Here is a 27,938-nt window from a genome sequence, read left to right on the forward strand (position 1 = left end):
TTGTAAAACTCAGTCATATACCCTAACATAGACAGTTTCCTTTCTGGCAGTGTTTATCTGTTGATTGGGCTATTAACAGCTCAAAAGGTGTTAGGATTGCTCTGGTAGTTTGAGTTACTTGCCAATTCCTGGAGGGAATGGAGATGGCATTTAAAAGGCCTCATGAAGGATCCAGGTCCTAATACAGGAAGGATACAACTGACTGCAGGCACATGCTTTCGCAGAGACACATGTGCCACAAATGCCCAACAACCAAATGCTCCAAAGGAAAACACCTTTACAGCAACACAACACATATACATATTTCAATAGAACAAATTCCTATAACATAAGTTTCTACTTCATGTGATAATACTTTTTATTTATTACCCTTTCCATCATTTCTCTCCCTTTTTCTTAAAACAATAGAATTCTTTCTATCCTGATGAATGAGGGGTGCATATTTAGCAGGGATAATTTGGAGGACCATGATATTTGCAGGCTTATTATGAGGGGTGGCAGGCATGGAGGATGCAAGGACTGCCATCCCAAAAAGCCAGCAAAGTGGGTTGCAAACAAACAAACAAACAAAATATCAGTGCAGCACCTTGACTCATAAGCATTTAAAAATGCACTCAGGTGTAAAGGAGGGAGGGAAGAAGAACAGCTTCAAAAAATAACAACAACAACAAAGTGCTCTATCCTATGTCACTGTTTGTTTCTTTGTCTCTGATAGCTGCCTTTGGAGAATTTGCTTCCATCTGAATGGAATCTGTTATTTTGGAGTGTTGACTCAAAGTACCACTTTTTGGATTGCTTTTTTATTTTTTGAAGCTCAGCGTGCTCCCACCTGCCTCGGCCTGCTCCTACCTGGTAATCACAGCTTCCTCCTGGTCATCTCATCTTATCCTGGACCATCTTGGCGTGCTCCCACTTGCCTCGGCTTCTTCTGCCTGGCCATCGCGGCTTCCTCCTGGTCATCTCAACTTGCTCTGGACCATCTCGCCATGCTCCCACCTGCCTCGCCTGCTTCTGCCTGGCCATCGCGGCTTCCTCCTGGTCATCTCATCTTGCTCTGGACCATCTCGGCTTGCTCCCACCTGTCTCGGCCTTATCCTGCCTGGTCATCTCGGCTTCCTCCCCCAGCCAGTAACCTCTACCCTCTCGCCTCCGCTGTTAGGACCCTAGCTGTACATGCCGGCCAATGAGACCCTGCCTCTTAGTCCCAGGACCTTCCTCATGGGCTTTTGGGAGAAACACTGTTCACCCTGATTGATTGTGCTATTAACAGCACAAAAAGTGTGAGGATTGCTCTGGTAGCTGCCTTTGGAGAATTTGCTTCCATCTTCCATCTGAATGGAATCTGATATTTTGGAGTGTTGATTCAAAGTGCCTCTTTTTGGATTGCTTGTTTTATTTTTTGAAGGTCGGCCTGCTCCTTCCGGCTCACCTCAGCTTCCTCCTGGTCTTCTCATCTTGCTCTGGACCATCTTGGCGTGCTGCCACCTGCCTCGGCCTGTTCCTGCCTGCCTTCCTGCTCCTGGTCTCATCTTGATTTTGACCTGGTTCCAATGCTACGGACTGTCTCAGCCTTCTCCTGTCTGCTCATCTTGGCTTGGTCCTGCTCATCTTGGCCTGCTCTAGTACAACTTTCCCTGTTCCCTCCTGGCTCCTGGTTTCTTGCTTCTAGTCACTCATTTCGGCTTGCACCCGTTCATCTCATCCTGATTCCCACCACCCTATTCGTCTCTGCCTGTTCCCTCTTGTCTCTTCTTACTCCCGCTCATCTGCATTCTTCTACTGAATGGGACTGTTCTCGTTCCCTTCACCACCCCTTTTGTGTCCCTAGGTTTCCACCCCCAGCCATTAACATCTACCATCTCGCCTCTGGTGTTCGGACCCTAGCTGTTCATGTCGGCCAATGGGACCCAGCATCTTTAGTTCCAGGCCCTTCCTCACGGACTTTTGGGAGAAACACTGTTCACGCTGGGCTTTTGGGCTCAGGTGACAGTTCACCGCCAACCAATCAGAGGAAAATGAGGTAGAAAGAGAGGGAGAGGGAGGGAGAAAGTGTTACGTATGGAGTTTCCTCTCGGGGGTTTGTTTGTCTGCCCAGTTGCCACGGGTCCAAGCTAGAAAATACTTTACATCCCCCCCCCAAATATACAATGGCCACAGGAAAATTAAAATCATTCCTTTCTACTTGTCACAATTCCTCACACTCCTCTTATTTTACACCAAAGCTTTTACTATTATAATTACTTTAGTAATATAGTATATAGTAACTGCATTGTAAAACTCATTCATATACCCTAACATAGACAGATTCCTTTCAGGCAGTGTTTCCCTTTGGTTATTCCTGATTGGACTATTAACAGCAGAAAAGGTGTGAGGATTGCTCTGGTAGTTTGAGCTACATGCCAATTCCTGGAGGGAATGGGAAGGGGTTTTAAAAGGACCCATGAAGGATCCAGATCCCAATACAGGGAGGATACAACTGCTTTCGCAGAGGCACATATGCCACAAATGCCCAACAATCAAATGTTCCAAAGGAAAACTCCTTTACAGCAGCACAACACATATACATATTACAGTAGAAGAAATTCTTATGTAATAAAAAGTTCATACTTCATGTAATAATACTTATTACTTTTTATTTATTAACATTTTCTTCATTTTCCGCTGTTTTTCTCAAACGATAGAATACTTTCTATCATGATAAATGAGCGGTGCATATTTAGCAGGGATAGTTTGGAGGACCATGATATTTGCAGGCTTATTATGAGTGGTGGCAGGCTCGGAGGATGCAAGGACTGCCATCCCAAAAGGCCAGCAACGTGGGTTGCAAACAAACAAAAAAATATCAGTGCAGCACCTTGACTCATAAGCATTTAAAAATGCACTCAGGTGTAAAGGAGGGAGGGAAGAAGAACAGCTTCAAAAAACAACAACAGCAAAGTACTCCATCCTATGTCACTGTTTGTTTGTTTGTCTCTGACAAGCAAACTTTGGAGAATTTGCTTCCATCTCAATGGAAGAGGGTGAGTTTGGATAGGCTCAAGAAGTTTTATAGGAAATCTCCTATATCCCTTTTGCTCCAAACCCTGCATTTTCTTACTTCCTCCAGGTCCATCCCACATTCTTCCAAAAAAGAGTTGAGCAGGTGTCCAGTAGCCTGACAAACTTCTTTTTTGGGAGAGCCTCCAGGGCTTTCAGTATCAGGTCTGTGACCTGGGTGTGTGGGGGTAATATGCTCACCAAAGGCCTATTGGAAAGAAGAAAAAGAGACCATGCAGAGATGCATCAGGTTTTTTTTTAAAAAAAAAGACTTTTTATTAAACACACAATAAAACTTTGGGCACAGTTTAACTGTCCTGGCTTTGTCTTTGCCATAGATACTAAAAAATACATTAGATATCATAAACACCTTGCTTATTTACATTTTGTATTTACAAATATAAAAACATCTTCTTTCCATTTTGCTTTCAGTTCTATCTTATCCACTTTCATAACTCTGTTATGATTACATACATAATTCTAATTTGAGTTTTCAAGTCAAACTTTTCCTAACCACTTCCTCTTCTAGTGGAATTTCCCTGTTTTTCCAATTTTGGGCAAAGACAATTCTTGCTACCTTTATAATATGTATAAGTAGGTTACCCCTTTGCTATATTTCTCACTTATAATTCCCAGAAGGAATAATTCTGCTTTAAATTCTAGACATCATGTGGGATGGGTGTCCAAGCTCCCGCCTTTGGATCATGCCATCTCCACTGTTATATTGACTTTTTTGACCATTTCCAGGTCATGAGGAGGACTGAAAGGAAGGTCAACAAGAACTAAAACATATCTTAGCCATTTTCGATATGTTTTCGATGCCATAAAATATGGCCGGCCCCGAAATTAAAACAAAAATTATTTTTCCCATTTCTCATTATTTCCCTTCTTATTTTGGGGCCTTTTCTTCTCTTTAGCTTTGTGGGGAGAAAAAACCACAATGTTAGATTTTGGCCTTTGGAACTTCTGAACATCCTTCCTCTGGCGGCTGGTTTAGCAGCTCCAAGAGAAGAAAACATTTGTAGGTTGACATGAGGGGTCCTTGGTTCTCTCTGAGCTTGGTTGTTTTCTTGCAGATGTTTCATGACCCAACTAGGTAATGTCATCAGTGCTGGAACGGATTAGTGTAGGCAGAGAGGAGAAGGAGGAGCAGGAGCAGGAGGACTGTGAAGCCCTTGGTGCTCTGAGCTTGGCTCTCAACTAGGTAACGTTATCAGTGCTACAAGGGAGTGGCTTCACAGTGTGAAGAAGGGGAGAATGAGAAAGGATGGAAGAAGGAAGAGGGTGGTGGGAGGAGGTTTATGGGAGGATGAGGAGGACTGTGAAGCCCCTTGGTGTTATCTGAGCTTGGTTCTTTTCCTGCAGATGTTTCATGATCCAACTGGGGAACTGATTCAATACCAGAAGGGAGTGATGTTTGCTCTCTGTTTATACACCGTAGCTTCTCCTGAATAAGCAGGGAGCAAAGCAAACCTCACATTCACCAGCACTGATGAAGTTACCTAATTGGGTCATGAAATGCTTGCAAGGAAAGAGCTGAGCTTAGGGAAAACCAGGGAAGCACCACCGAGGCAGCCCTTGTTTCTGCAACCTCTCCACGGTGGACCTCCGAGCCCACCACGACACACACCAACCTTTTTATGAAGAAAGTCCAGGATCTCTAATATTTCTCTCTCGTCCATCAAGTCCAAAATTTCTTTGACAGATTGGCCTCGTAGTGGCTTCTTGCTCTGCCACAAATTTCAGAAGCCTTTGTTGGAGAGTTCTGAGAAGAAGAGACAGACGGAGATGGGTGGGCAATTCAATGGGACAAAGCGAAGAGAAAAAAAGGATGCATAGGGGATGACCACATGGAGCCCGAGGGAGGGGTCAAACATGTCATAAGTTTAAGAGTTCCTTTGTGCCCACAAAAGATCTAAGTCCAGCCCACCTTCAATGTGTTTCTTATCTCTCGTGTATTTCCCTTACCCAATGGGACAACTCTCCCCAGGACAATTCAACCATTTAATTTAATTATTTAAAATATTTTTTTACAAATCATTTTATCATTTACGCTTCACTCGATTCCTCCTTTTGCGTTCTTTCTTTCATGATTCTTGTCTACCATTTCTTTGATATTAGCGTAACTCTTGTCCTGTAACGAGTTGGCCATGGAAAGTTGGCTGTGGCGAGTTGGTCATGGTGAGTTGGCCGCAGCCAATTGTCTTAAACTCTTTCCCTTAATGGCCAGTTGGTCAGATTTTTGTAGCATTTAACAATAGGATTTGGACTTTCTTAGCTTTAGACTTACAGCCCTTTCTAAGCGGTTTACAGAGTCAGCCTATTGCCACCAACAGTCTGGGTCCTCATTCCAGAGAGAGTTTAATCTTGCAATAAATCTTTACAGAATAACAGAGTGGGAAGGGGCCATGAAGGTCATCTAGTCCAACCGCCTGCTCAGGACCCTATAATGTTTTAGATAAGCTTCTGTTCTGATTGATTGATTGTGTGGGATGGGCTGATGTGATAGGACAATGCTGTTATTCCATAGGTAGCCCAGCCCCCTAGCGTATATACCTGGATGTAAAGGCAGGACGGCATCTGGAGATCTTCTCCCTTGGGCTAGGTTGCTGCTCTGAGCCCATTCCCTCTCATACAGCCTTGGCAAGGGAACGGACTCTTTCATGCCATGCTTCCTCTCTATTTGAAGAGCCCCTGGAGGGATCCTGACAGTTGTTCTGTGTGCCAAACTGGGCAGCCCCAGTGCTGGAAACAGAATTTTCTTCCTGACCTCCATTGGGGCTGGGGAAGATTTCACAAGCAGAGGAAAGACCTGAGTGGTTCGCTGAGTGGCTGAGGATGGGAACTGGAAGGACAGGAACCAGAGGAATGGGCTTTCTGGTTTCACCGCCGCGGGTCATGATTGATCTGTGGATTGGACTCCATCTTTAGAAACTGCAACTTTTTCAGGCTATGGCTCATCTTGCTGTGAAGAGAGATCTCTATATCTGGCAGCAGATCCTATCAATAAAGGAGAATGTTTGTAACTCCAGGTTTAAATGTAGAGTCCTTGGTGTTCCCATCCATCCGTCTGTCTTTGTGTCTCTCATCTCTCATCACTCATCTATCAATCAACATCCATCCATTTATCCATCTACCCACCTATGTATCCCTCAATTTATCCTATCTCTCTCTCTATTGCTTTATCACCTCCTCTCTTCCACTGCGATGTTCTCAAATATGCACCTCCTCTCCTCCACTGTGATGTTCTCGACTGTGCACCGCCTCTCCTCCAATGTGTTCTCCACAATGCACCTCCTCTCCTCCACTGCAATGTTCTCAAATATGCACCTCCTCTCCTCCACTGCGATGTTCTCCACTCCTCAACTCAACGCCAACCAAACACAACTCAACTGCTCAACACTCCTCCGCCCTCGTCTCCTGAACTCTCCACAGCTCTCCTCTCCTCCTTTTTGCCTTTATATACCTGCCCCCAGGGGCCATGACAACACCACATTATGTTCTTGTGGGAGACAGCTGATTTCATGACCCAAGGGACCCCTTACTTCCCAAGATAATGGAGGGTCTCCTTCACCACCTCCTTGAAAACATTCATGATATCATGGGGAGCAAAGCCAGGAGCCTCCTACGGAACGACCCAGTGGGATGGTGTCTCTCAACCTGTTAGATCTCAAAAGAACCCAACCAAGATTAAGGCTGATCAATTTTGTTCTTTGATTGGCCAAGTCTGCCACTGAGCTTGTTTTATTTTTAACTCGTTTTTACATTACATTGCATTAAAGTAAATTAAAATAAAGTAAAGGTAAGGGTAAAGATTCTCCTCGCACATACGAGCTAGTGATTCCCCACTCTAGGGGATGGTGTTCATCTCCGTTTCAAAGCCAAAGAGCCAGTGTTGTCTGAAGATGTCTCCGTGGTCATGTGGCTGCCTTGACTAAACGCCGAAGGCGCATGGAACGCTGTTACCTTCCCACCAAAGCTGGTCCCTATTTTTCTACTTGCATTTTTACATGCTTTCAAACTGTTAGGTTGGCAGAAGCTGGGACAAGTAACGGAAGCTTACTCCATTATGCAGGGCTAGGAACCGCCGAACCGCTGTCCTTTCTGATTGACAAGCTCAGCGTCTTAGCCACTGAGTCACCACGTCCCTTGTGAGCCACCACCTCCCTTGTACAGTACAGTACGTTACATTACATTATATGTAGTCCTTGGCTTACAACAGTTCATTAGGGAAAAAATTACAGTCAACTGTGCATGCATGAGCAACACATGGCGCGCAAAGTGAACCAGTACTAACCGGTACAGGAACCCACTCCTGGTTGTACTCCTGGTGATTTCATGGAGGTGTCCTTATAATTTTATTAGCAACCCAATGAAAATAGAGTGCCATTGCTCTCTTCAAGGATTCCCTCTACTAATTTTCCAGGCTAGCTTTTAGTCCTGGTATTTCCTGTTGATCTCCTATCCAAATTCTTATCGAATTGACTCTGCATAGTTGAATCTCTCTGTTTGGTGTTTCAACTTTCCACACTGCATTTTTTGTTGAAGCTAAAAAGTTCCTACATTGCAACTTTTGCTCATAATAGAGCTGGTTCAGTCTCTTGATCATTTCAATCATACTTTTGTAGATCAACTCCCGGAAATTTTATGGGGTGATAGTTTCATTATATTTATCTTTCTTTTAAAAAGGATTAGTTATACAAAGTTGAATGATATTTGAAAAAATAATGTATCAGACACAATACAAGTTTTTAAAGAAAGAGAAGTGATGCCAAAAGTATCACAAAATTTGGAACTTTAAATAATATAGCTGTCCAAGAGAACAATTTACAATAAAAGTGATTATCAGAGAAAACTAACTCCCAGTCTTCTAAAACTCCAAATATTTTAGTATTAATAGCTTTCTCTGATAATCAAGCCTTGGGAATTATGCAACTAAATGCATCCATCACAAATTTAAGTTTAGCAATGTCCTATAGAAGCAGGTAAAATGTTGCCAAGAACACTGCATAGTCAGCAGAAGTCAAAGGCAAAATAATAATAGTATTACAGCGTTTGAGCTATATATTGGAAGGCACAAGGCTGACTCTTCTGCTGTGAAGTGATCCTTATGTTAGACTTCAGTCTGGAGTAGAAGATGTAATACCGTATTTTTCAGAATATAAGACTCACTGGAGTATAAGAGGCACCACGATTTTGAAGAGGTAAATTTTAAAAACAGTTTTTGCACTCTGCAGGCCTCCCAAACTGTCTGCACGCCTCTTTTGAAAAAAAAAAGGCATGCAGATCTGTGGGAGGCTTGTAGAGTGCACCTGGGGCCCACAAAAACGAGCAAAAAATGGGCCATTTTTTTGCAAAAACAAAAGGGTATGCAGAGCTTTGTGATGCTTGTAGAGTGCTCCTGGGGCTGGGGGGGGGCAAAAACAGCCTGTTTTTAATCGTTTTTGCCCTCCTCAGCCACCAGGAGCCTCCCAAAGTCTCTGCATGGCCATTTTTGCAAAGGGGTGGGGTTGCGGTAAGCCAAAAATGCTGTATTCAGTGTATAAGATGCTGAAAAGACCTTCTTTTTTGGGGGGAAAAGGTGCATCTTATACTCTGAAAAATACGGTATCTCTTATTTGTTATAAGATACTTGTTATAAGAGTAAAATCATATAAAACAGACAAAGCACTTTCAAGTCCTGAAAGCATTATAAAAATGTTTATTATTTACTGTGAATTATCTATTTAGTAAGTACTGGATACGTATCAAACTTGTACAGGTTATCGTAGCTTTCTATAAAACATGTATACATCCCCTGCTTGTCATTCTTTCTAATTATGATATTCATACTGTTAGTTCAAGTTCCTCATTTAGCTTACATATCATAGTTTTGGAGACTTCCAAGTTTTGCAAAGATAAAGTAAAAAACAAACAAACCCTGAAAGAAACACAAACACCTACTAAGATAAGAGGACAGCATCTCCAAATTAATTCAGCAAGGACTACTGAGGGTTGGCTTAAAATAATTTAAAAGTGATGAAAAGAAAAGAGATTAGAATCCTGAACAATAGGGATTCCAACAGGACCTAATTGTTCATGTTAGAGAAATACTGCTTTAACAAGCTGTACTATATAACTTCCTTTGAAAGGCGGGAGACCAAGATTTAAAAATGAATTAAAATAAAATCTTAATCTTGTTTCAAAGTTAGCTGGGTAGTTAGTGCCTAGCAAGGCTGCTATAGGCTGGTTAATTGGGGCTAAGTCCCAGGCTATTCATTCCCCCCCCTTCCTCATCACATGGGGTAGGGGTGTGTTAGCATCTCAGAGGTCCTTGGCTAAGACTGCAGAAACAGCAGCATCAGAAACAAGCAGCCGGGAGAGAGGCAGGGAAATGTCTTGCCCGCTGGAGCCTGGCACAGGTTTTGCTTAGCCAGAGTTTTATGGGTGAAAGCAGTCTGAATGCACTCCGTCCAGGCTACAAGGAGGGCTGAGGGCATGGGAAAGGAAAAGACTAAGGAGAAGCGCTGGTCACACTGATTTGGATGAGCTACAAGTGCTCAAAAGTGTTTAATGCAGGGGGGGGGGGGGAAAGCTTCATCGGTGTGTGTGGAAGAGATCGAGGCCAGCATGGAGCTCCGACCTCCCGCCTTGAAGACGAGGAAGAGATGGAGGAAGCTAAGGGGGCGACCGGCATTGAAGCCTTGGATCTCCCGGAGATGGCCGATCCCACTGTGGCTGTGCCTGTGCATTGCTGGGCAGTGCTCAGCCCAGGTGTATAACCTCAGCTTGGAAGTGGGCGAAGAGCTGCCGGCTGACACTCTGGTAGGGGACATAAGCGCGGGGCTGCCCCCTGGGGAAGCCCACCCTGGTGGGTTTTTCTTGTCGGAAGGCAGCGGGGAATCCGCCCTGCTGGCGGATTTCCACATCCACCCGGACACCGGCATCATCCGCACCGCCAGGCCCCTGGACCGTGAGCGGACGGCGCGCTACAGCTTCGCGGCAGCCACGCTGAGAGGGGCGATCGTGCAGGTGGAAATCGCCGTCGCCGACGCAAACGACCACGCGCCCCGCTTCCCCCGGGAGTTGGTGCGCCTCAGCGTCTCCGAGCTCAGCCCGCCCGGCAGCGCTTTCCGCTTGCCCGCCGCCCGCGATCCCGACGAGGGAAGCTTCGGCGTCCGGGGCTACTCCTTGCTGCCGGGGGACCAGGACGGCTCCGCGGAGGAGGAGGAGGAAGATCCGTTTTTCCAGGTGCGCTACGGTGCTCCCTCCGACCCTCTGGATCTGCTCTTGTTGAGACGGCTGGACCGGGAGCAGGCGGCTACCCACCGGTTGCTGGTCGAGGCTTGGGACGGCGGCAGCCCTCGCCGGAGCGGACGCCTCCGGGTAGAGCTCCGAGTGCTGGACGAAAACGACAACGCTCCCACTTTCGACCGACGCGAGTATCGCGCCCAGCTACGGGAAGACGCGCCAGCGGGAGCTTCCGTGTGTCGGGTTTTCGCCACCGACCCGGACCTGGGTGTTAACGGGGAGGTGCGTTACGCTCTTAGCCGCCGCCAGGGAGACTCTTCTGCGGCGGTTTACTTCGAAGTGGGCGAGCGCAGCGGGTTGCTCCGTTTGCGCCGGCCGCTGGATCGCGAGCTGCGCGCTAGTCACCAACTGGCCGTGGAAGCTCGAGACGGCGGCGCCCTGCCCGAAGTGGCGACCGCCTGGGTGGCCGTGGAAGTCCTCGACGTGAACGACAACCCGCCGGTCATTCAGTTGCTCTACCTCACCGAGGCCGGCGCCGGAGTCTCCGAAGGGGCGCGGTCGGGTGACTACGTAGCCCGCGTGTCAGTCTCCGACCCCGACGAACAGCCGGGCGGCGTGGCGCTGAGCCTGGAAGGCGGCGAAGGCGCCTTTTCGCTGCGGCGCTCCGGCGGCGTCGGCGTCTATTTCCTGTGCGTGGAAGGTTCCTTAGACCGGGAGACCCGCGAAGCTTACGAGCTCCGCTTGACGGCCGTCGATGCCGGCGTCCCGCCGCTCTTCGCGCGCCACGTGCTGACCCTCCGCGTGGCCGACCGAAACGACCAGGCTCCGGTCTTCGCGCAGCCCCGCTACCGAGCCACCGTCTCCGAAGCCGCGTCGGCCGGCTCGGTGGTCCTGCGCCTCAGCGCCTCGGACGCCGACGAGCCCGGCTCTCGCAACAGCCAAGTGCGCTACGCCTTGGCCCCCTCGCAGCCTCACGGCGCGCTTTTCCTCCTCGACCCGCTCAGCGGCGTCCTGAGTCTCCGAGGCCCGCTGGATCGCGAGCGGGAAGCGCTGGTGCAGCTGTGGGCGCTGGCCCGGGACTTGGGCGCGCCGCCCCTCTCGGCCTCCTGCCTGGTGAGCGTCACTGTGGCGGATGCCAACGACAACGAGCCCGTCTTCAAACGCCGAGTCTACAGCGTCAGCTTGGCTGAACACTCCGAGGTCGGCTACTGCCTCTTGCAGGTAACTTGGCCGGGGGAGGAGGAGGAGGAGAAAAGGAGGAGGAGGAGCAGCAACCTCTTGTAGGGTGACCCCAAACGAAGTAGTGTTTTCTGGGTTGGAAGACCAGCAAAAATCCGTGGGTTTTGCCAGCTAAAGCAAGCTGATGTTTTAAAATATTGTCCTTTATTGCTTTAAAATATTCCCTTCGTCATCCCCGTTAAAAATAGCAGAACTTTATCAAAATACAGGTGCTAAAGGGTCCCCAAACTTGGCAACTTTAAGACTAGTGGACTTCAACTCCCAGAATTCTCCAGCCAGCATAGCTGGCTGGAGAATTCTGGAACTTGAAGTCCACAAGTCTTAAAGTTGCCAAGTTTGAAGACCTCTGTTCTAAACTAATCCAGGTGTCTATCCTTGCCTCAATAAATTGGCTGCACTGGTTAGAAAAGTTTCTCTCTTTTGATTTGTTAAGAAACATTTGTTGGTATGCTAGGTTAGAATGGAGTTTGTTTAATTATACTTGTGTGGATCGCAGGTACTTTTCCCAATATTTATTTAGTCTTTCATAGGTTTCCCAGATATTTCGGACATGCAGGCTTTTGAATCTGCATAAGAGTGATATTTTCTGTCTGATTCAGGGCAAGGAAGCTTAATGGGTTAAGGCAGAACATTTTTTTTTCACAACATAAATGATACCAAACGGAAATGCTAAATTAGATCTCATGTAGCAGTTTCATATACAGGAGTCTTTGTGGCTCAGTGGTTGGAATGCATTATTGCAGGCTAACTTTGCCCATTGCCAGGAGTTTAATCCTGACAAGCCTAAGGTTGACTCAGCCTTCCAACCTTCAGTAAAATGAGGACCCAGGTTGTTGGGGACGATATGCTGATTTTGTAAACTGTTCAGAGAGTGCTGTAAAGCACTGTGGAGTGGTATATATGTCTAAGTACTATTTTTATGGTTATAAAAGTTGAAAAGGGAGAAGCCTGGAATCCCCTAACATAGGTAACCACTAAGGCTGTCTCTTTTTCCACAATAATAATTGGACAGGCCTGCCCTCTGAAGCAGGAATGGAATCATTGCAAAACAGCATTTCCATCCCTTAACCTCATAAATATTAAACTTAAAATTTAAATACTTAAAACATAATATTAAACACTGTTGGGAGATCCAAAAGAAACAGGAGGGAGACGCAACTCTTCTCCAAATCTCTACAAAATTTATCTATAAGAGCAGCCAATGCCATCTCAATGATGAATCCTGCCTGAAAAGGTTAATCTAGAGATTTAGATTTATTGGGGATTTATATGCCGCCCTTTTCCCTGAGGGGACTCAGGGCGGCTTACAACAATGAGGGGAAGGGAGTGCAAGACAAGACTTAAAAAGAAAAGAATCGTGAATAAAAGAAAATTATCCATAAAAACACAACATTCACTCAACATTCGGGCGGGGTGAGAGTAATCCTATCCCCAGGCCTGACGGGATAGCCAGATCTTGAGGGCTGTGCGGAAGGCCTGGACTGTGGTGAGGGTACGGATCTCCACGGGGAGGTTGTTCCATAGTGTCGGAGCTGCAACTGAGAAGGCTCTCCTCCGCGTAGTCGCCAGTCGACACTGACTGGCGGATGGAATTCGGAGGAGGCCTACTCTGTGCGATCTGATGGGACGCAGGGAGGTAATTGGCAGGAGGCGGTCTCTCAAATAGTCCATTCTCTCAAATAGAGAATGCAAATGTACCTCCGCACATGCATTTTTGGTGAAAAAAGTATCTAAATGGGATGTTACAGAACCAGGGCAAGTGGGTGGGCCACCCGAGATTTCTGCTACTGGTTCAGGCGAACCGGTCCAAACTGGTAGAATACCACCTCTGACGCACACAAAAATTTTCACAGCATAGAGTGGACTCACAATTCTGAAATATTTTTATCTGTGGAAAAAGCATTACAGATAATCCTTGACTTATGACCACAGTTGAGTCCAAATTTCTGTTGCTAAGCAAGGCAGTCGTTGGGCAGGCTTTGCACCATTTTTATGACCTTTTTGCCGTAGTTAAGCAATAGCACTTAACACAGTTATTAAGAGAATCTAGTTTGTCCCATTGACTTTGCTTATTGGAAGTCAGTTGGGGTAGTTACAGTCAGTATCCACATTTCACCTGAACACTGCACCTGTTATAAATAGATCCCTGTTACTCAAATTTTGATCATCATTTTTCTTTTGCTCTTTCTTACATTTCCTATCCACATACATTAAGACATCTTCCAAATGATTTTTTTTTAAAAAAAAATCTCTCTCTCTTAGACTAGTCTATGCATCCATGCACAGTGAAGTAATTGAAAGATAAACCATGGAAGGAAGATGAGGGAAGAAGAGAAGGAGAATAAAAGGTAGCACTTATCTTCTTCCTCTCCCTCTTCATCTGAGTTGTGCAGTTTTGGATGTTCGTCAAGCAGCATCTGTGCTTCTTGGCTTGAAATGTAGCTGATCGCTGCAGAAAGCTCAACTGCTCCCTTTCTTTCTCTGACATACTAACATTTGTACTATGGAGAACAGAGGTGGGTTCCTACCAGTTCGCACCTATTCGGTAGAACCGGTTCGTCAAATCTACCAAAGCGGTTAGAAGAGGTTCCACCAGTGGACCCGGAAAGAAGGCCACACCTACAGAAGAGGTTCCAAAAATTTTTGAAACCCACCATTGGTCCTTGGATATGATTATTTTACACTATTATGCTCATATTTATAAAACTCAGTGCCTCTGTAAAAGGTAAGGATGACTACTGCGTTTGTGGTGCAATCAGAACATTGCGTATATTGAAGTTGTTTTAACGCAAACCAAAGATGCCTTTTAAAAAACAAGTTTACATCATATTCTTATGCATGCCAGTGCTGTGTGTGAGGTAATTTAAGGTGGTTCTGACAAGTGTTGTCGGCATCTTCATATCCGGTCACATGGGTGGCAAGCCACTCCCATCCAATCACATGGGTGGCAAGCCACTCCCACAAAGGAGGCCACACCCACAGAGTAAGTTCGAACAATTTTTGAAACCCACCACTGATGGAGAAGGAGGGAATGGATATCATGAAAAGACAGGGTAAGAGTAAAAAGCAGTAGTTTTGTTCCGGGATGTTGAAGTTGTTCAGGAAAAAAAAAACATTGCTTCCTGCGTCTCTTCTGTTTGTCGAATTGACAATATTTACATGGTCTCCTTTATTTTCAATCTTGCTGTTCGGATTGGGGAAGTCATGGTCCCACAGCTTCATATCTTTCTCAGAGTCTTACTTTATATCTCAGTCCATGTCAGCTTCCTTACTAGCCTTTCCTCACAGCAACTTAGGGGGAGAAAAGAGGTATGAATACGGTTTTATTTTTTTTGTAAGTGCAGTCCTAATTCAGAGATTTACCTGAAAAAAAAATCTGATTTACCACATTTTGTATTAAATGAAGAGTTTTCTCACACAATCCCACGGAGCCAAATAATTTACTTGCCCTAAAGGACGTTTTTTTTTTCATTCAGGCGTTTCATTTGAATAAGTGTCTTCACAACCTCAGCAAGTGTGTATTATGTACGAGAAGGGTTTCATTTTCTGCTTTCCATCCTGAAACAAGTATTGTTAAGTTAAAGCAGCTGCCGGTCTGGGAAGCCTGGGGAAGAGAGCTGAGAACAAATTAAACCCAGCTTTTTTTTGAAGTAAATCAATTGCAATAAAAAGAGAAGTTGTGAAATTACCATGACACTAAATAATAAACAGAAATTTTTGGTTGCTTGAACAGCTAGTATTATGTATAGAAACAACAAATACAGCTTTATAAATGTTACTAATAAAAGCAAAAGTTCAAAATCTCAAGCAAGTCAAAAGAGGTAAGAAGTTCCCTTTATCTTAAAAACTAATTGTGGAAAACCAGAACATGACACCAAAGGAAATATTTAACTGTAAACTGAGTCCTTGGCTTCTTAGAATGCTTGATGTATTCTGGGTAGAAGCCAATCACTGCTGGAAAGTGTATGGTGTCCTCTCCAATCTGATCCTCTATAAATATATTGGGATTGCCAGTTGTTAGCATATAGCATTATTTCATTAGCCGGGAGACTACAATGCAATTGCAGAGCAATAGTTTGGCTGCTTGTTTACCAGCTCAGTCAGATACATGCTTGCACAATTCACAAGAGGGCAAGCTGGCTTTGCACCAGAAAGAAAGATAAGCAGGTCTTCCTGCAGCATCATTCAAGGCTCCCTCCCTCCCCTGATCCACCTCAAAAACAGGTACCACAACTGGGAAGGTTCAGAGGGCAGGAATCTGACTGCCTGCACGGAGCACCAGCACGTCTCCCCCCTCCTCCATCTCCCAAGTGGTATCTATTTTATTTACTCTAATAGAAAATGCTTTCAAACTATTAGGTGAACAGAAGCTGAGGCGAGTGATGGGAGCTCAGCTCGACACACAGTGCTAGGACTCGAACTGCTGATGCAGGAACTATCTCCAGCATCATTAAGCCATTGAGCTATGGCGCCTCAAGATTTACCAGTAAGCATGGCCATGCACTGTAAATGAAAAACACCAATTATCTCTTGCAGGTGCTCTGTTTATTTTGCTCATATAGTTTGGCTTGGGTTAGGGTTAAACCTCTGTGACCTGCAGAATCTATGTGTAGAATAATGGAATGAAAATGTGTGGGTTTACGCTAGCCTCCATTACATCCACAGGCTAGATCAGTGTTTCTCAACCTTGGTGAGCCAAGGTGGCGCAGTGGTTAAATGCAGCACTGCAGGCTACTGCTAGATCAGCAGTTCAGCGGTTCAAATCCCACCGGCTCAGGGTTGACTCAGCCTTCCATCCTTCCGAGGTGGGTAAAATGAGGACCCAGATTGTTGGGGGCAATATGCTGACTCTCTGTAAACCGCTTAGAGAGGGCTGAAAGCCCTATGAAGCGGTATATAAGTCTACTGCTATTGGTGACTTTAAGTCCTGTGGACTTCAACTCCCAGAATCCCACAGCCAGCGCAGCTTAAAGTCGCCAAGGTTGAGAAACACTGGGCTAGATTATGATGGGAAAAAACAAATCCAGAAGAAGACAGTAGCACACCTCTTTCATAGTTTTGTTCAGAAAATTACAAAGAGGCATGCTCAGCTCACGGGAATCTTACATTTTTACAGGTTATATAAAAATTGAACGTGTTTTTCCTCTTGTTTGAAAGCTGCAATATGCTGGGGAAAAGTTTATACTATCAACATTTTATATGATTGAAAATGACTAGATAACATAGTCCTTATTCTTGGATTAGAAAATTACAATGCAATACAATAGCAGAGTTGGAAGGGACCTTGGAGGTCTTCTAGTCCAACCCCCTGCCTAGGCAGGAAACCCTATACCGTTTCAGACAAATGGCTATCCAACGTCTTCTTAAAGACTTCCAGTGTTGGGGCATTCACAACTTCTGGAGGCAGGTTGTTCCACTGATTAATTGTTCTAACTGTCAGGAAATTTCTCCTCAGTTCTAAGTTGCTTCTCTCCTTGATTAGTTTCCATCCATTGCTTCTTGTTCTACCCTCAGGTGCCTTGGAGAATAGTTTGACTCCCTCTTCTTTGTGGCAACCCCTGAGATATTGGAACACTGCTATCATGTCTCCCCTAGTCCTTCTTTCTATTAAACTAGACTAGACTAAATTGATTTAGTTTTGTTTCATCATCTAAAGAAAATCACAAAACCTTTATTTATGGCTACACCTGGAACACCACAATCATGGATCACACTAAATTTAAATGATAAGTAAATAGTAATAAGTCAATTTTGTTATGCTATGTAAATTCTTTGGGCATTTAAGCACTGCTATTCTGTCATTTCTAAACCCATATAATATTCTGATTTTAAACAGGGCTCATGATGTTATATTATCTTTTTTCCACAGATTTCAGAATACATGTACTGTTTATGGACTTTTAACAGGTGCAGATTTTGAAACCCTTTATTTTCTTCCTAGCTATGGCAGCTCCCAGTGCAACTAAACTCCAAGTACACTTTTAAAAAGTATTTCCCATTAAGAATTGTGTTTGTTTGGAACAGCGGTTCTGGAGATCCAAGACTCTTTCAGGAGGGTCCCCAAAGTCAAATGAATATTTTTTTAAAAAATTCAGATTTAATTTCTAATACAGCTGATATGTAACACACCCAAACCCCAAGCATTTTGAGGTTCTCAATCATTTTTATGAATGTAAATGTATCCTGAGACCAACATGCTTGAGAAGCACTGATTTGGAGCCGAGGTGGCGCAGTGGTTAGGGTGCAGTACTGCAGGCCACTTTAGCTGACTGTGATCTGCAGTTCAGCGGTTCAAATCTCACCGGCTCAAGGTCGATTCAGCCTTCCATCCTTCCGAGGTGGGTGAAATGACCTGGACTGTGGGGGCAAGTTGCTGACTCAATTTGCTAAAAAATTTGTAAACTGCTTAGAGAGGGCTGAAAGCCCTATGAAGCAGTATATAAGCCAAATAAATAAATAAATAAACAAACAAACAGACAAATAAATAAATAAATAAATAAATAAATAAATAAATAAATAAGAGTGCTTTCTTGCCATACTCTCTTCTTTTAAAATGCCTTTGTCTGTTCTCTTTTGATATATATATATTCTCCTTTTGGGACCAAACAAAGCAGTTTTTAAAGTAAGGCATACTTTTCTTATACTTACATTCTGTTATGTAATCTAGACACTTTACCTAACTGTCTACATCCGTGATGGTGAACCTATGGCACACGTGCCCGAAGTGGCATGTAGAGCCTGTCGCCTGGCAGGCACAGCGTCGCCCGTTCCTCTTTTGCGTTTCTGGCATGCATGTGCGCATGACGTTCAAGTGGCCTTTTTGTGTGCTGCAGTGCAGGAAACTGAAAGAGCTGGTCTTCCGGGTTCCAGCGCTTGCATGCGCTCTGGCCAGCTGATCGTTGCACATGCATGCACGCCAGAAACCGGAACACTAGCTGGCCGGTGCGCATATCTACACCAGATACCAGAAATTAATTTTCCGGCACGCGCATGCCCCCAGGGCAGCTCCTCTTCTGGGTTGTGGCCCTCACAAGCACACATGTGCTCCCTTTTCAGCACTCAGTGCCGAAAAGGTTTGTCATCACTGGTCTACCTATTTAGAATTGTCTGTCTGAAGCTTCAATTATAGTAAGGAGGAAACAGTTAATACTGCTTTAGGTATATTTTATTAACAGAATAAGCAAATGCACAATTTTTTTTTCATTTGTGATTGATGCGTCTCTCCCACATTGATTCTCAAGCAGTAGTTTTCTTCCCCTTTATGCAAGGGCCGTCACGCTTAAGTCTGCTCCATTTCCACTCATGGCACTACATCTGGGGAAAAGGTGAAAGGAAGGGCAGGCATTTAAACCTCCTAGACATGCTTGAGACAAACAACTTAGGCATGCTTTATTGTTCTTACAACTCCCGCCCGTGTAACGCATATGGTTTAATGTAATGTTCAAAGTACTGGATGTATATTTCCACACAGAGCAAATATTTAAAGCTGTTATACATTGAATTGCTTTTTATTCTATGTTCCATGTTTTTGTTGCTTTGAAAGTGCAGAAAAAAGTATTTTATATCTTGTGGCAAATGACTCTATAAATAGCTCTTCCATTTTTTGAATTGGAAAGTTTAGAAGGCATTACAAATACCTGGGATGGTTGACTAGCAACAATCCCTTATCCCTTTCCATTTTGCAGAATTTCTGTAACCAGTGTGAATTTGTGTATAGCCTGTTGTTAGGCTTTGCTCTTAAATGCTAGGAACAAAGTGTGTGCAGGAGAGTTAAGGAGCTATTTTTTCTATAACTTTCATTTGCAGATTGCAAGATTTTATTCATTTATATTTATTTATTCCCCAACTTACTGTTTTTACAAATATCTCAAGGCAGCAAAACATTTAATATTTCTTCCAAGATGAATTTCCAAATTGTGTTGGGACACACACCACTAATACTTTTCCATTATTTTTATTGTTTCAAAAATCCTCATGACTTCTGAAAGTATCATAATAGATATTACCGCGGAACTGATGTGTTCTGTTGAGTCTGATGCATTATCTCTCACAGCAAAGAATATCTTCTACATAAAAGATAATTTCCTATACCAAATGATATCAGTGAAGAGGTGTTATTTAAATAGCGTGATTCATAATGATACAGGACTTTAAAAATAAAGATCATTGATATTGCTGGCTAGTGATTTGCCTTCTTCATATCCTAAAACAGGGGTGTCAAACTCAAGGCCTGCGGGCCACATCCAGCCCACAGGGTGCTTTGATCTAGCCCGTGGGGCCGGTTGGAAATAGCAAAGGACCAGCCTCTTCTAGCAAAAATGGGGCATGGGTGGGTGTTCTGAACCCTGTCTCCGTACACCAAAGCACGCCGAGACAAAGATACTGCAAGGATTTAGCAATAGCAATAGCAGTTAGACTTATATACCGCTTCATAGGGCTTTCAGCCCTCTCTAAGCAGTTTACAGAGTTAGCATATTGCCCCCAACAATCCGGGTCCTCATTTTACCCACCTCGGAAGGATGGAAGGCTGAGTCAACTTTGAGCCGGTGAGATTTGAACAGCCGAACTGCAGAACTGCAGTCAGCTGAAGAAGCCTGCAGTGCTGCACTCTATCCACTGCGCAACCTCGGCTCTTTTAATTATTAATTATTTATTAATACACAGACGGTTTTTATTTCAAAGTTCTGGTCCACCTTAAATTTAGCTAATTTAGCTAAAGTGAAACAGAAGAGAAGCGGGAACCATCTTGATCTTTTGCAAAGAAAAAATACTTCGTATTTTCCTAATTCTTGATTTTATTATATTCCCCCCCCCCTTGTTACCTTCCACCTCTTGTTGGTTATAGTTGTTCAAAATATATTAATTGGAATAAACTTGGGGTTCTGATCCAAAAAGGCTCCTGTCACACAGCATTCATGTGAAGCTCTTCAGAGCTCACCCCCCCCCCCCGCATTCTGTTCAGTTAGAGAACTTCTGGTCGAACCAAGGGGGTGGTTTTCCTGTGTGCTCCTGTTTCTTTGTGGCATTCTCCCCTCAATGCTAGTGGCCACGGTGTCTCCTTTTCCTTCTCTGCTGCTGGGCGATCCTGTGTGAAGAAGGGGGCTAGCAGAGAGGGGAGTGTGTGAGGTTGCTGCTTCTGGGATGAGGGGGCCCAGGAAGCTTCTGGATCTTTCTTCCCAGCCCTCACCGGAGACCCCTGGATTCCCTCCCCAACTCTGCCTGTCCCATACAGGTACCACCCACACAAGTGACGTAAAGTTGGCCACGCCCACTCAGTCACATGACATCCCCCCCCCACCATACCCACCCAGCCAGTCATTAGGGCAGATAACCGGTTGTTAAAAAATTTGGAGCCCACCACTACCCGGAAATATTGGCAGTTCAAATGATCGCCCTATGATGTAGCAGCAGAATACATTATTGAAATATATTGTACGCCAAAAATACCAGAGAATAGACTCATTTCACTAAGAGTCTATTCTGAAGACTGTACTTATAAATATGCCTCTCTGCAGCCATACCTCATTCTTTTACAGATTTAAGATCAAATCTCTTGCAGAATTCCACATGGCCTAAAACCTATTTTGGGGTCTTCTTTTCCACACTCACATGGAACTGTCTCTGATCTTGGCAGGTGGAAAATAACTTTACACATTACCTTGCCATTTCTTTGGTAATGCAGCCCATTGCCAGTTTCATATGCTGTTTCGTATAACTATCAGTTGTAGTCTATACTTTAATATAGCGGCTTCGATATAAGCTTTAGCTTCAAATAGACCAAGACAAATAACCATAAGTAACTTTGCATTAGTATATAACTAGTAGGCAGACTTTAAAGCATGAAAACAAATCTATTTGTAGACTGGAATAAAGATATCAGGCATTCTGTGTTGATACTGAGCATATTGGTGAACGCTGAAGTTTGGTATAAGATACCAAATAAGTTCTAATGGACAATGGATATAAACCAGTCAAACGTAAATATATCTGTTGGATATATTACAACATATTCCATTTTTAATAGTGTGAAAGCAACTAACATAGAAAAGTAGAGACAGAAAACTGATTATTTTTAAATTCAAAGTATGATGTAAAGTACACATGGAAAAAATCAGGGTGGATAAAATTATACCACTAAAAATTCCCTAGAAGAATTAATTCATCCTATAATGAATTCTTTATTCATATTGTTTGATTTTACACAAGTAATTCTTTTCAAAGCTTGCTTTGAAGATTTTTTTTTCTAATGGTTCCAAACCAAAAAATTATTTATGCAAAACAGTATTTGTTTGGCCAGTAATTTTTATTGTTTCGTTTGATGATTTTTGAGTTAAGATTCATAGATCTGGGGATAATATTTTTCATTTGTTTTCTTTATAAATATGCCTTTGAAGTTCCAGACCTTTGTACAGTTTTTGCATCATTACAGCTTCATAATGGTTTTATGCTGCTACTAGACTGCTGAAGCATTCTGTTTCCATTTTAAAAAGTCAAAAATAAAAGAAGAGCATGCGTTTCCCAAATTAAATCTGTATGTCATTAATTTGGTGTTATAAACAATCTTCATTTTACAGTGGAAGAAAAAATAAATAAAGCATTAACAGCAAGCCATGATGTCACAAAAATGACAGCGAGCATATGATGATGGCCTGCCAAATTCTGCCATTATATATTTGTTCCAATATCTGATACAAATGCATAAATTGCTGTATTTGGTTCATGATGAATGTTTTGTCGCTTTCCCACGTTCCCCTGTTGGTTTCCACGTATCTGATTAATATTTCCATAGCCTCTTCATACATGTTGAGGCATGTACAAAATGGTTGGGGCTTCATTTGCCATGCCGCAATCATCTATTGCCTTTAAAATCCCACACCGCATTGTACGCATTGCTAATTGCCAGTAAAAGAAGTACATTAAAAGGCACTTTTAAAAGCCTTTTCTCCCAGATATTGTCTTGTGAATTTTGTAGTTATATCCTTTTTTAAAATAATTTTTATTAACAAACATGTAAAATACACACACACAAAAATTAGACGTACACCATATTTATACAATACAATACGAACAGGAACTTCCTGTTCTTTATAATAGCAATCATCAATCGATACCGCTCACCTTATATTATTTCCCTTTCTATTGTATTTCATTTGGATTTCACCATTCTTAACCCTCTTATTTTACTCATAACTATTGTTTTTTTCAGTTTTATTATATTCCATTGATTTTTGTTTCTTTCCTCCATCCACCTATACCATTTATCCCATATCTGGTAGAATTCTGATTCTTCTTTTCCCTGGATTTCTTTAGTTAGTTTATCCATTTCAGCACAATCCATAATCTTTCTTATTATTTCATCTTCGCTTGGGATTAATTTGTTTTTCCATTTCTGGGCAAAGGCAATCCTTGCCACCGTAATTATATGTAGTATTAAATACTGGATTTCTTTTTTGTATTTCACAGACATAATTCCTAATAAAAAATGTAGTTATATCCTTTTATTTTAAAGAGGAATGTTAACAACTTGAGTCCGTAAGGCAAATTCAATTCCAATTAATATAAATTGTGTGGAATAAACAGTGTCATACAAGAAACTAGTCAACTAACAGTCAAAACTTAATTGACACTTTATAAGGGTCAGCGGTATTTATGGGGGCTGGACCTGGTCACTTGTGTCAACGCAATGACTCCAAACTGATCACATGTTTAACTATGCCTTCCAGCTCAACCTGTTCTCTAATGAATGTATGAGAATGTAGTTTTATACATTTGGTTTGGTTAAGAAGACCTACCATGCTAGAAAGTGTGTAATGTTTAGTGAGGTCAAATCTAGGTAAAGCTTATTATGAAGAGACATGCAAGGAAAATAAATCTATATGGTTACAAGATGTCCTGGAAGAAATACTGTACTCTGCATATGGCACTGTTTCTTTTTAAAATTTACATAAACGAGACAAGCTGTAAGGTTGGCTTTGTTTTAAATTTTCCATATCCTCTTAAAACAAAAAGATCAAGAGAAACAGACCATGCTTTATAACACTCTTGATTTCTTAGAATAATTATCATTGTAATATGCAGATTCTGCATGTTTTCAACTCATCTATTTTTATTTCATATTTTTAGGCACTGTTCTCTTATGTATGTTAAGGTTGTTATTAAAATTAATCCGTTAGTGTCAGGTTGGATTTATAGAACAAAATATTATTTTCAATTTATAAACGTTATTTCATTTGGTCATTAACATGTGTCTTAATGAAGTTTCATTCATAAAGAATTTTAAATTGCTTGAGGTATTTCATTTCTTAAGGGTTTTTTAAAATAAATTTTAAATAAATATTTCTTTACTACATTGATTGAACTGACCATCTACAGTCTAAAGTAATGTTAATATTTCAAAGGATGGCTGGAAAGACACAACTGAGAAGCCATTAAAGATCTAAAGTATAATTTATTGTTCTGACCCCCTCCTCCATCCAGTAACGAATACCGAGACAAGCTTAACTGGAATGTACTTTAATAGCAAGAAACCAAAACCTCGGTGGCTGAAAGCCAAGCATAACAAACAGATAAGGACCTTGGCAGCAACTCAGACAAGCCTTGGCAGCAATCCAGCCTGCTAAGGTAGTTACAAAAGTACTCCAACTTTTAGTCAATGTGTTGACTTATGCAAAGAGGGGTATGTGCACAAGTAGTCTTTTTATAGTCTGGAGAGGAGCCTAATGACCACCAGCTGAGTGCAATTACCTCCTGTAATTGCGCAACTGTTCCTTATGCCTATTAGCTCTTCGATGCCGGGCATCCAGGAAAAACTCACTGCTGGACTCAGGCAGGCTCACTCTCCCTTGTCTCCTCCCCACTAGTCCAAGGCTCAGGCGCCTCCTGGTGGCCAACTTAGCCTCTCTGCGCCCTTCTCGGAGTCGGAACCCTGTCCAGGGTCCTCCACATCCTCCAGAGCCGACTCATAGGGCCCCTCGCTGTCGGAGTCTGGTGGCAGCTCCAACGGCTCCTATTGGGCCACAACAATTTATATAGAATATTTACATTCTCTCAGCCCTAACATAAAATAGTTTATTACAATATTATTTTATCGTAAAATTATAAACATAGCACAAATATAATTGAGACTTTGCTTCTAAAATGTTGTTGGAAGCTGAAAACCTTCTTGTCATCTCTGCTAATCACACATCAAAAACTGCTGACTGCACTGGCAACCTCAAAATAATGATACAAATAAACTGCTTTATTTTTTTTATTTTTTTTGCTGACATGGACACTGGGAATGCAATTGATTAAGCACCTCTCCAAATGTCAGCTGGCACCGGCATACATGCATAAAACAGAATCCTCTTTAAGATAAGGGAAATATCGCAACACTGCACCGCAATGCCGGACCCCTCATAAAAATCCACAGCTAGGAAAAGATCTGCGCATTTAAGATCAACGTATTCCACAGGCCAGAAATGATCTTCCTCTCTGGACTTCACATGCTCCAGAATAGGAACGCCTCAATTTTGTCAGTGTAGTATTCATGAACTGGAATAGAGCTTAGTAGCAAGGTGAGCCAATGGGAGCTGAAACAGTTTGGAGCCCGGGCGTGGCTTAGCTCTGCAGCTCTGAGTCTATGCTGAGCTCTAAAGTCTGCTGCTCTGAACTGAAACTGAAATCGTTCTCTCCTCTGCTTGTGTTTTGCTTGCATTTACTACCACCTGTACTAAATGTGTGTTATATTATATATAAAGTGAAGTTAATGAATTCTGCTGAATCAGTTACCTGTGTGTGCTTTTTGGATGTGAAAATGTGCATGTCTGATATACTTCACTCAAAGTCCAGTACTCCACAATTAAAATCTATTATAAGTACTACCACTTTTAGCATTATAATTTTGTAGCCTACCTTTGGTTGGTGTAACACTGTTGAATAAAACTACCCTTCTTTTCAAGCAGCTGCCCAGCATGTCTATTTACGACCCAAATCCAGGTCCAAATCCAGGACTTTTTCTTCCAACAAAAACATTATATTTGGAATAGACCACAAAGACTATTATAGTTGATATCACAGCATTAGATTCCAGAACTATTTCAACTTCACACAGATTTAAAGGTAATCACCCCTTATGAATTGCGATAGATTTTTACAGTAACAAAAATTTCTTAATCCATATTCGACACTTAAAAAGAGACTATTTTTTTAAAAAAAATCTAAATAATCTGGCACTATGTAGGCAATTTATCCGCTGCAGAGAGCAAAAAACTGGCAGATTTTTGTCAATTTCACTACTTGCTAGTATTCTTTGCCTAGCCTATTGAGGTGGAGATGTGAAGCTGTCTTGCCAGCATTCTTAAACTTGAGATACTAAGTCAGGGGTGTTAAACATACGTCGTCACGGCAGCGTCATGTGGCGTATAGGGACTAATTTCCCCTTCGCTGAACTGGGCAGGGTGGAGCCAGCACATGATGCAACCAGCCTGCAGGCCGCGAGTTTGATACCCCTGTACTAAGTGGAAGAATTAAACTAAGGGTTCCTTGCATGAATAAACTGCCCTAATTTAAGCTCTGCAGCTTTCTGGTGTTTCCAGATGAAATCTATCTTTGGATTAATTACTATTTCATGGAGCTGAGCAGAAAATAAAAGGCCCATAGCCAAAAAAAAGTAGGTAAAATGAGGCCAAAGAGATATGGACTAATCTTGGAGAAATATAGACATTGCCTGCTTAAGTATTGCTTTGGATAACAGGTATGTAAGAATTAATTAGATTTTGTTTTCTTTGTACTACTGTAGGTCAAAGCAACAGATCAAGATTCAGGCCATTTTGGATACATTGAATATTTCCTTTATAATGGATTCCTTAGCAATGAAAAACCAGAAGCATTTCAGATTGATATAAACAGTGGCTGTATATACGTGTCTCAGGATATTGATAGGGAAGAAGATCCATCTACATATGATTTTTTAGTAAAAGCCATTGATGGGGTAAGTTTCACTCTTAAAAATGTCATTCTTACAGCTACAGGAAGGCAATTTAAAGGATGTGATCATAGGAAACCAATGAAGGAATTTTTTTTTGAAAGGCTCATTGAAGGATAATGCTGATAGCTGCTTAAACCTTCCATCTATCTATTGAATATGTGCTTCAGATACCCTAGTCCGCATCTCACAACCTATTGAATATAAGGACCAGTGGGCCATAGATAGAGAGAAAAGAATTTGCTCTGCATTCCCTTACGTTCTTCCTGCTCTTTGTTTATGAGTTCATTAATCTAAAATGCTCTTTATTCCTGCCTTTCTTCCCTAGGAAGGTATATATGAGGCCATATATTCCTTGTAAATAAATCTTTTGGTTACAAAAGAAATACTGAAAGAAAATAATTACCGAGTTGTACATATCACACTAATAACAGCAACCTGAAAATTAATTAAGAAAGAAAAAATCATAATAAAACAAAATATTCCAGATAAGAAATAGATACAGGTAATCCTTGAGTTATGATAGTAATTGGAATTTCTGATCATAGGGATTGTTTGCATTGCCTGCAAACAAAATAGCTCAAATATTTTGGCTTCAAATGCATACACTGATTCGGAAGATTTTAAATATTAAATATCACTGAAACCAGAAGTCTTCCTCTTGGGATTGATGGATAAGCAGTTGGAAAAAAATAATGGAACTTTATTTGCATATATGATATCTGCTGCAAAACATTGTATAGACAAAAATTGAAAGATATAGCTATACCTATAATAGAGATGATAGAATTTGCTAAAATAACCCCATACTTATGTAGAATAGAAAACATAAAAATTGGACCACAAATTACTGGATTTCCTAGAAATAATAAGAGCTTGGTGAATGGGTGGAGGGAATGCTGCCAATTCATTTCTTTTTTCATTGACTATGTTGTTCCAGATTCCCGATAGCTCAGAACTTGCTGCTTGGATGATATTTTTTGCAGTCTTTAACTAGCCAATTGGAAATGAACTCTGACCAGTACATAGTTTCCCTTCATTTTATTTGTGTTCTGAGGTGTGCAGAAGCGCATATAATTGTGCAAATAATTTCAGAATGGGTTAGAGGAATTGGGGAATAGAAACAGTGCTATGAAAGAATGCCCAAGGTTTCCTATAGAAAAGAACTATTTGGTATTTTTTCTATTGGATCAAGTTATTCTTGCCTCTAAACCTGTGGTACCATTTTCTGAAGCTGCGTTGAGGAAGCGCCATAAGTATTGATGTTGACTGTGATGGGCTTATTGTTTTAAAGTATCTTAAAGTAAGCAAGTATATTATTTTCTCATAGCTGTCATACATTGCTATCCAGAGGTCTTTTAAGATATCTTAGATCGGAGGTTCTCAAACTTTTTAAATAGGGGGCAAGTTCACTGTTGGAGTGGGATGAGCTGGGTGGGTGGGTGTGGCTAGATGGTCATGTGACTGG

General features: G+C 42.3%; 1 protein-coding gene across 1 annotated transcript in view; it reads left to right on the top strand.

Annotated features, from left to right (window-relative positions):
• Nucleotides 1–27,938, top strand: part of DCHS2 (dachsous cadherin-related 2) — a 97,380-nt gene that overhangs the window by 11,280 nt on the left and 58,162 nt on the right. The window contains exons 10-11 of the mRNA XM_087723697.1: nucleotides 9,778–11,487; nucleotides 26,285–26,476. Coding sequence (XP_087579823.1) covers nucleotides 9,778–11,487; nucleotides 26,285–26,476 — 1,902 coding nt within the window. The remainder of the gene's footprint in view (nucleotides 1–9,777; nucleotides 11,488–26,284; nucleotides 26,477–27,938) is intronic.

Source organism: Thamnophis sirtalis, unplaced genomic scaffold (assembly GCF_051295495.1).
Source record: "Thamnophis sirtalis isolate CommonGarterSnake01/CBP01778 unplaced genomic scaffold, rThaSir2_p1.2 scaffold_10, whole genome shotgun sequence".
NCBI classification, from domain to species: domain Eukaryota; kingdom Metazoa; phylum Chordata; class Lepidosauria; order Squamata; family Natricidae; genus Thamnophis; species Thamnophis sirtalis.